Source organism: Neodiprion virginianus, chromosome 5, assembly GCF_021901495.1.
Source record: "Neodiprion virginianus isolate iyNeoVirg1 chromosome 5, iyNeoVirg1.1, whole genome shotgun sequence".
Taxonomy (NCBI): domain Eukaryota; kingdom Metazoa; phylum Arthropoda; class Insecta; order Hymenoptera; family Diprionidae; genus Neodiprion; species Neodiprion virginianus.
Genome location: NC_060881.1, coordinates 17,518,663 through 17,528,728, shown reverse-complemented (window position 1 = coordinate 17,528,728; position 10,066 = coordinate 17,518,663). Strand labels below are relative to the sequence as shown.

The window sequence follows — 10,066 nt, the reverse complement described above, 5'->3', positions numbered from 1 at the left end:
TTTCGCGGAATTATATTTCGATCTTTACAGCCAGTGAAGTGTTTTTAAATTTTTGATATAAAAAATTATCGACGACCCTCGTTTTTTGCACCAGTTCGTAATTTTTTACGAAAAATTATGAAGTCTTGATTCAATTTTATGGGTAAATTGATTTTTCATCGTGTAGGCAATTGCGGATGTCGCAGTTTTCCGTACTATTTCGTCGTTTCATCAAAAAAAGCTTTCCAAAGATAACAATTTCCTACGAAAAATAGCAATTTTATATTTTCTTATGTTTTTGTGAAATGTAGAAAATCAAAAGCTTCTGGTTCAGTCTGAAAAATGTCACCAGACCGCAAAAATTGACGAATCTGTAGCAGATCGAAATTCTGCGCACCTGAATCCATTCTGTGGGGAAGTTTGACGCAAAAAAAAAATGTCTGCAATGTACATATGCATCAAGTAGAGCGTTTGCACGTAATTAGTTCGTTTTTCGGCTTTTCAGCTACCAACGATAATTGCGCAAGCTACAAGCGACTGAATTTTAGTTTCTGATGGTAATACGTCAAATAAAATAAAAAAAATCATGAAACGTCAAAAAAATTTCAAGAGTGTTCATCCTTCTAACATTCATAGTTTCGCCGAAAACCGAAAACAACGCCAAGAGGGACAAAAAAAGACGAATTTTTTTTTTTAAATATAATTTCCATTCGACAGGTTTGCCACTTTCAAATCTAAAACCTTTGCAAAACCTGAAATATTCTGAAATTTTCCTTTTACCCGAAACATCATGGAAAATTCGGGAAATTTAGTCAAATTTTACAGAAAAAAAACTGAAATTTTAAACCCAAACTGTTACACTGTTTCAAATGTTACAGGGCTGGCCAGATTTTGGCCGTATCCATCCGTTTAATGCGTGATTCAGTTTCAAATTAAAAATGTAACCATCAGTGAAGTGTAATGACTAACAAATTAATACATTAAATATAATTCGTAGCAATTGAGTCAATATCATTTCATTCAGAATTTTAATCTGAGACGGTAGGAAGAGTGTCGCAAAATCTGCAATTTCGGCTCGAGAAAATTAGAAAACTTAAGCTATTCTACAATCTAAAATAAATGGCAGCTTTCATTCTGATAACTCCAAGCTTTGCAACATTTAATCACGCACTTGAACTAGCAGGATGAATCTACCAGACTATCTGAAACATAAGTTAGGAAAATTCGTTTCAAAAATCTCTATCAGTGTTATTTTCGTCAATGATGCTGAACGTGAATCTAACATGTCTCCTATGACCTATGCAACAGAAATAAATATAAACACATTTGAATTATAAGTTAACGTATCAACAATTCACGTAAAGGTTTCACATAACTAGATAGTTCAAAATGATTAAATTCTGGTGTTTTTGAGCTTATTTCACTCATCACGAAGATTTCCACCAAACGCTTATCTCCAGGGTGGATGAAAATAGATCTATGTAAGCACGATAAAGCAGATATTCGTAAAAAATTGAGAAGAATGAACTCAAAAATTTAGCAAATGAATCATAAACATCAAAGTTTGATCATATTGAACGTACTAATCATGAAACTTGTTTCAAATTGTTCGTATTTTATCTTGTATTATTTAAAATTGCTCAGATTGATTTCTGTTATACAGTAGAGATGTTAATCCAATCATGTTCACTGCATAATTTTCGCAAATAATATTACCGTTTTTCTTTTTTTCTTTTGTGAACTTGGTATTCAGACGTATTCAGACGTATTCAGACGTCCCAGCCCAAACTTTGCACCGGATCCAATCCACCCTTATTTTGAAATTTTAACGCTTGTTTTAAGCGAAACGGTCTTAAAAATGATAGAACTCAATGCTTCTGGGTGAGATAATATTTCTACGTTCATACTACGCGTGAAACAACCAGGATTGATTATCGCCATCATCAAAAGCCAGATGTGTGTGTAATGAAAAGAATTATGAACGCATTTATCTCTGTATTCCATGGAATGATAGAAAAAATCGTTCTTAGAATAAAGTTGATTGCCGAAATTTGTCGCAATCAAACATTCATACGGAGAAAAAATTCCTGGTGGTATAACTACCCGGGTGGAAATAATTTCTATGCCTAAGAGTTTGATCTTACGACAAAGTAGAGAAATCTGAACATTTTCGTAGTTTTGACGTAAAAGTTTTTGTAGATTATGTATTATTATACTCTTTCGTGAAATATTGTAATTTTTTACAGATAAGTGATTGTAGAATGGCTCAGGTTTACGCGATCGTTTTTCTTGTATCAAATTTGTAATGGATACAATTTATTGTAGAATATCGTAGAATTCTTGGTTTAGAGAAACAACAAATGTTAGTTTTTTTATAAGACTCACCTATTGAAACAAGGGAAATTCACAAATATACTACAGTTACTTCAAATCCGTGTAGGTCAGACTCAAAACATGAGACGATCAGTCTTCGAATGTACATCCAAATTCTAGTAAGTACTTAATTTGTTTGCAATAAGTTTTCCATGTAAGAAATGAGAGAACCATCTAGCGGTGGTTCAAAAATAGTGTTTCGTATCTTCTCGTGCATATTCGCAATCTTATCGATCTAAATCGAATTCTAAAATTGCGTATCATCATAATTTTATGTAGAAAGTTGTGTTCTATGGAAATTCACGGAGTTAATAATAAGTTATACTTTTCATCGAGATTCTTAGAATACTTCGAGAAAAAAAAATTTATATTGTCTGGGTCCGAAATTGTAATTATCTTTACAAACAATTGTAGAATATCTTGATTTATGGTGGAACTGATCGTTTTTTTTACGAAATACTACGATTGCTACGAAAAAAAGGCTATTTTGCCTGTATCGGAAATTGTAATTATTTTTTACAAAAGATTATAGTTTTTTTAATAATTTTTCGTAGAAATTTATAATTTTCTACGTAAAATACGATAATTTTCGACGACTTTCCACAATGTTGTACGCTCTTCAACGATTTTCTACGATTTTCGAATAGTTCCTAAAATTTTCAACAAACTGCATTAGTTCGGCGTAGAAATTACGGTCACTCGATTATGCAATATTTTCAAGAGATGACCAAACCAGATCATTCGCGTTTACGAGATTATCTTGATATACCAAAAGTAACGGTCATCGACGTTTTGGCTTCGAAACAGCTGAAAATTAATGTCGAGGTCACGGATTTACATTATACAGGTCTGGAAACTCCTATGCTGGGAACACACGATTATGTGCGTCATTTAGCAAGGGCAAGTTTCGGTTCTAGCGAAACCACTAGCTGTCGCTGCAATTCACTGATATTGCTGCAATTCTAATACCAGTAATGCCATGATATACATAACCTCGTTTGGCAACTAGTGCTCTCCTTGTCTGAACCACGGTCTCACATGCGCGGTCAAAGGTATGAAGATCGCGACGAACCTAGTGGCGACTAGTGAACTACGAACGTGTGTAGTTGCCAACCTGTACGTAAGACCGTGGTCAAAGTTGTGTTGACTCAGCCGAAAAAATACTAACTAATCCTGACAATATTGAACTCTATCACTTACGTCATGACCGATTCACCACGACACAAGTGAAGAATTGCAGAATAAGGGATCCGAATATTTTATACATGCACACAGAACTATAATTTCCGTGTGATCCGTGTATGAATAATTTACAAATAGAAATTACAAATTTGGTTATACTGAAATTGACGATATCAGTAACTCGGCGACCCGAATGCGAGAAAATAATAATGCAATAAGCCGGTGCGCAGCAGGAGATGCGAGGGGCCGTTCGGATCAGCTTTGACCGTGGTTTAAATTTCAACGGTCCTCCGGCGAATAAGATTTGAATGAAAATAAGAAGAAAGCACAAAACCGAAGTACTGCCGAACAGTGCGGGCAGTAACCAGTCCCTCGGGATCCGCGCATAATAGCGCCGGGGTTTCGTCTTTGTCCGTGCGAATAATCGCGATTTGAGGAACCCGCGTAGCAGGCTTACCTTCATCAGTCGATTACCGAGGGTTATACCACGTGTATGCGCGTCGCAAGTGAGTTTCGCGTATTTCCGCGGCAGTCGCGTGTGCATCGCATTTTATACGCAACACAGTGTCCCCTCGTTCGTTTTGTCCCGTCATTTATCGGCGTCAATCGCTTCCGGTTTACAACCGCGTATATACCCTAGAAATCACGGAAAAATTCGCCATGTCGCGTAAATACTTCGCCGAAACTCCCGTTTACATCGTCGAAAATCACGACGAGGTGAGTTACCATTTCGGCCGGACGAACGACCGTGTCGCGTCTGACACACCGACTGTTTACATTTGCCTCACATCACGCGTACACCAGCGACCGTTTTTTCACAGGCTCCTACCCACCCGCCAAGCATCAACTCATGCGGCAACAATATCTCGCAACAGTGTTCCATTTTTTCCCGGATAAATATCGAGGCATCGTCCTATTTCCACGCGGAATTCACCGGGATAAGATTAGATGAGACCTGCTTCACGCGCATGATTGTTGCTTCGATAATTTGTCGCGTTATTAATTAACCTAGCGTCACAACGGATTCGCGGTCCACTAGAGTCAGTCGGCAATGTACCTACGTTGCCGCCCTTCTTTATCGACCGAGCCCCCCTCCCCACTTTGAGCGCTCCGGAAATGCGCTTTAGTCGGTATCGAAGTACTTGCATACCGTCCATGTATTGTCAATAATTTTCAATGTTTTGCGGTACAGTAAGGATCGAAATTTCTAAATTCCTTCTGAAGTGAAACACCAAAGAGAGCCAGATTCCATTAAAATTTAACAAAGTTTCAAATGACTTATGACGTCACTGATAAAATTTTAATGTGATGCGACGGAGCTAATTTTTCGGCATTCAAAATTTTGTAGGCCTTTTATGAAAAGTTGTGCTCCATGACCCAATGCCGCATCATTTTCTCACTTATAATTCGAGAAATAGTTGCGAGATGTTTAAAGCTGTCGATCTCATTTGGACGGTGCGGCGGGATTTTCGAATCGTCAGTAATGGAAATTATGATTTCATTTTTTAGAATACGTTGGAGCTAAAGCGTTAAATAGATTTTCGTTCTCGTATTTGACGATTTTTTTTAGAAATACCATGGTTTAAGATGGGTATGGGGGTGTATTGGCTAGAATCATGGAAGAAGAATTGTTTACACTAGTTAAACGTCAATAAATTATAGATTACTTCAAAGTACATTGTTATTTTCGCATCAATTTGATCATAGCAAAGAGTAACATTCATATTTTCGGTCTTATATGTAGACTTGTGAATTTAGACTTCTGTCCGTCGATATCTTATCAGTGGTAAATAATATTAGTAGGCAATGAACGAACGCATGTGCTGCAAATTTTTTCGCGCGTCAATCATGACCAGATATGAAAATGAGAATTGATTTTGTATTTTTTCGTTTCTGATTTATCTGATTCACTGAAACCTCATGTACTGACGACTCGGACGCCGTAGATAATTACTATGTCGACTTACATTTACGTGCGTGGTTACCAATTGCCGGTATAGCAGCTCGGCCACATTTGTATCAACGAAGTTACAAAAAAGCCGGAATGATAAAAAACCGTCGCGTTTATCCGGATTCTCACACGTATTTCCGAAAGTGTTAAATTCTTCGTGGAAAACATGGTGTTTTTTTTTCGTTCTTGTTCATTTTTCCTCCAGATTTTGCCGTTCGTTTATCGTTGCTTAGGTTCTAAGCATCTTCCGTTCGAAGGAAACACCTTTATCCACCTCGATTCTCACCCCGACATGCTAATACCGAAAGATATGCAGGCGGACGTTGTCTGGGATAAGAACGAACTTTTCGAGTGAGTATCCAATTACCTATATCATCTATGCATCAGTCGGGCATTTCCTTTGCTCCACGAGCTAAAACACGCAGCCGATAAGTAGAGTGATTGATTTTTGTGGTCGCAGGTAATACGAGCTTAACATTATCCCTTGATTGAAAAAGGATAAAAGTACAAAAACGAATTTATAATACCTATACGTTCTACGATTCCGCGAGTTTGTCTGATCTGCACGATGATTGTTTTCATTCGATATTTACAATGCGTTTTTTTTCTTAAATTTTTGCGACTAGTGATAGTCTTTGGACGAAATGTTTTTCCGTTGTACATTTACTCACCTCGTGCACGGTATTGGTTTCGCCGATTCTACTAATTGTAAGAACCAAGCTGATTTATGTGCACTGCATACTTTATCTTATACCGACGAGCGAAGTACGCAGGTATAACATTCGTGCCAAATGCCAATTACGCAAAAACGTTCTCATCACGCAGGTATACCGACATTATAACGATTAGGGTAATTGGCGCAATTGTGAAAGTTCAGAAAATAAGTTGCTAAGAAATATATGTGCATGTATATGTATATAAATATATGTGCATTTATACACGTAACTTATATATTTATGTATAATGGTGGCGTTGTTAATCTTCAATGATTTTTCTTTTCTCATAATAATGGTACATTTGTTTCTTCTAAGCCGTTCGCGTGCACAAATCGTTTCGCGCTCGATTATATTGTGCTATAAAACGTATAAAGTCTGACGTATAAGGTGTACATACATTAGGTGCACCATTTGCTTGCAAGGTCTAGAAACTTTTGCGAACCATCGCTAGAAGAATCTTCTGTCTGTGAGTCGTGAGTGAGGAATAAGTTAAAGTTTATGTACTATATTTCATTGCGGATCGGTCAGATCATTATTCCAACACGTTGGAATCATGATTTATTCTCACTGCTGAGTGATTTCATTGCTTCCTCTTCGGAGGAGGAAAAAATTTCATACCGGCGTAACTGATTTTTCAGAGAAATGCAATTTCTATAATAAATTCATAAGTTTATAGATCTGCTTATAAAAATCATAAATATATGGCATCGTGAATGTGTCATAGATGCCGCAAGAAGTCAGAGGTGACTGAAGTTGATTTCGCATTCAGGCATTCGCGATTTGACGAAAGCAATATGTATAAAAAAATCTCGGAATGAATCACCACGGTGTGGAGTTTAGGCTATGAACAAAAAAACAACTTCAGATTGTAGAATTCCTCGTGATTCATTCTGATCGTAAACTGAATTTCTCTTCATTCAAATACAACCCACATTTAGTTTGAAGTCATTCACCTGAGTTCTTGGATTGCCGAACAACGTGCGTATGATTTATAGCCGTGTCGAATTGCAGAAATAAAGAGTTGTAGGCCTTACATTCTGATCAAACTTGCGAAGAAGGCGGGTCCATAAAATCTAGAAAATCTGGATATTTGTGGTGATGGATCATAGATTGTGTCTGAACTCGAGGTTCTTTCAAATTCACGCTTTAATTTCGTAGAATTATGATTTCGGTACCTAGAAACAACGTCTTGAAAAATAAAAAATCTTACGAAAAATCAAGTGAAAGTTTTTTATCCAGTAAAAATTATATTCCTTAATATTTCCGGTATGGTGAAATCTGGCTTGGAATTTAGACCAGGAATTTAGGTTATAAATTTATGCTGTGGTCCGGTTAATATAAAAAGTAAATCTGAAATTAATAGGATCATATACAGTTTCAAAATTCAATCTCTTATTGATTTTTAGATCGTTATGTTTATCTTTACGGACGTATTTGATGGTCTTCGTTGGCTTTTTATTCCGGCTATTAACTTTCAGACTTGTGCCGAAAACCAGTTACAGTTATACCATAAGACCATATATTGCGCCGATTAAAGACTTTTACTGTACCGTTAAAGTCATTTTAATATTTTCTATATCATGCGATGACTCAGACTTAGAATGCAAATACGTATATTCTGGACAAGGATATCCAAAATACTTGGTCGATACATTCATTCGACTTACTTGAATTGCTTTTCTGTTCCACAAATGTCGCAGAACATCGTTAGACGATGGCCACAGTCAGAAATAACGAAAAATTGCAATAAGTTCAAAAAATGTGATTTCTCTAGCGATTCAATAATCGTATAATGTGACACTTTTTTATCCTCCTCCCGAGAAATGATTGTAATGATTGAAATTGAATTTCTCCGGTGGGAAAAAATCATACATGGTTTTATAAAAAAATTCCTAGAATTAATAAAAAACGAATTTAAGATACTATCGTGGTTTTTGAACAGAATTTTGAATTTAATTTCTCGCGGTTTTTGAGAACACTTGTAGAATGGCTTGCACTTTACAATTAATAGTTTTTCATACATCAATCGTTGAAACGGATGTCGTTTCTTGTAAAATATCATAGATTTCCTTAGTTAGAAATAAAACTACCAACGGTCGTTACTTCTTACACTACTCAACTAGTGACGCAAAACGAGTTTAATAATATGCGACGGAATCTCTAAATTCGCCAAAATCTTAGGAATTGATATTTTTCTGCAAAATTCTATGAAAAACAATTATATCGTCTTCGAGTTGTGGATTTGTCGAACGTTCGTTTACAGAACTTGTCAGTTTCTTTACAATTATTCACGTGGGACTAAAATTATTTCTATTTTATAGTAGATTTTCGCACGAATTAGTATAATTCTAAAAGAGTTCACGAAATTTCATTCTCATTTTTACGGTCAGTGAATTCTGTCATTTGTATTTTGTTGTAGCAAGTTTTCTATCATCATAATCTCTCTTTGATATTCGTACTCTTTTACAATTATTCCTGGAATTTTATTCAAATTTTCTCAGGTAGTAGATTTTTTATTCCGTCTAAAGTTAATTGTAGGTGATTTAAATTTTTCGTAATATTTCATCGTCTTATATACAGGGAAAAGCTACAAAAGACAACGACTTTTGATTATTTTTTTTCTTTTTGTCTGTATTTTCGCAGCACATCGTGGAAATTCTTTTTACTAGCCGATCGTGTGCGGTTAATTATAGGTTCGGAAAATTGAAGGAAACATTGAAAGAATCGAAGCTCTTAAAAAGCCTTCCCGAGGCGTACTGATGATTAAAAATTTTTGGCTTTTTTACCACACGAAACTGTTCAAAGTATCTACAATGTGGGATTTGAAAAAGTCGAAAAATTAACAAACCCCTGATTTCTGACCCTTTTTCCTTGTACACATCGAGTAAAATTCATGGGGATCCAAATTCCCAGCCAGATTTCAAAATCCCCGACGTATGTTTCGATCGTCATTGACGTCTGCGTAAATGAACTGAAAGATTTTGTTTTTGCTTACGTCGCAGTGAAATCAGTATAGAGAATTGGATGCTTCCGGCGGCGTATGCGGGTCACCTGAAGCACCTGATCTGGGTGAAGCCGCCCTGGGCAACGCAGATGCAAGACGGAGTCTCCACTTTCTTAATCGGGAAGCACAAGGACAACGGATGCATAAGGTGAGTCCCAGGCCCTCGTCTCAGCTGGCTTGTATAATCGTTACATGCGATGTCAGCTATTCCATCACACCTTCATGCTTTTAAATTAAATGCCAAATTCACACAGTTATACGATATTCGTTTGTAGTATGTTGTAACCTAAATGCAATATAGTTAGGCCAAGGTCCGATGGACAAGTTAGACACATCTGTGTCTGAGACGTCCTCTCTAAATAACCAACTTTCTATGGCCCACGCCAAACGGCTTCATTTCGCGTAATGATACGCGTAATGTGGAGAAATGTAAAATACTGTTATTCGTCAATTAATATTAAATACAATCATTCGTTGTAATATGAACTCTTCTGGGATTTTATTTGATCCAGACTAGCAAGTAACCTCTTAAAAGATACCACAAGTATGTATACCATATATATTATATGTATAGTACAGGGTGATCTGTGTTTGTAACATCGTATGGATCATTTGATGAGGAAAGTCTCTTGTAAAGTATAATACTTCGTAAGTGAGAGATTAATACCTGACAGCATGATCCAAGTGAAAATAAAGAACGATGCATTTTTTTTCAACGTGTCGAAACTTTTCTCCTTTGAATTTTCTCCTGAAGTCCTAATGCTGTGAAATTTTGAAATCGTGTCAGCGAAACCGTTGTGCAAAGTAAATTCTATTGAGATCAGATTATGGAACAAGAGTGAACTCAAGGAATGGAAACGG

The 10,066-nt window shown here is 36.3% G+C and overlaps 1 protein-coding gene across 1 annotated transcript in view; it reads left to right on the top strand.

Annotated features, from left to right (window-relative positions):
- The first annotated feature begins 3,913 nt into the window (after nucleotides 1-3,913).
- LOC124304325 (UPF0489 protein C5orf22 homolog) overlaps nucleotides 3,914-10,066 on the top strand; it is an 808,682-nt gene continuing 802,529 nt past the window's right edge. The window contains exons 1-3 of the mRNA XM_046762367.1: nucleotides 3,914-4,251; nucleotides 5,691-5,836; nucleotides 9,204-9,353. Of these exons, the coding sequence (XP_046618323.1) occupies nucleotides 4,195-4,251; nucleotides 5,691-5,836; nucleotides 9,204-9,353 (353 nt within the window). The 5' untranslated portion in view covers nucleotides 3,914-4,194. The remainder of the gene's footprint in view (nucleotides 4,252-5,690; nucleotides 5,837-9,203; nucleotides 9,354-10,066) is intronic.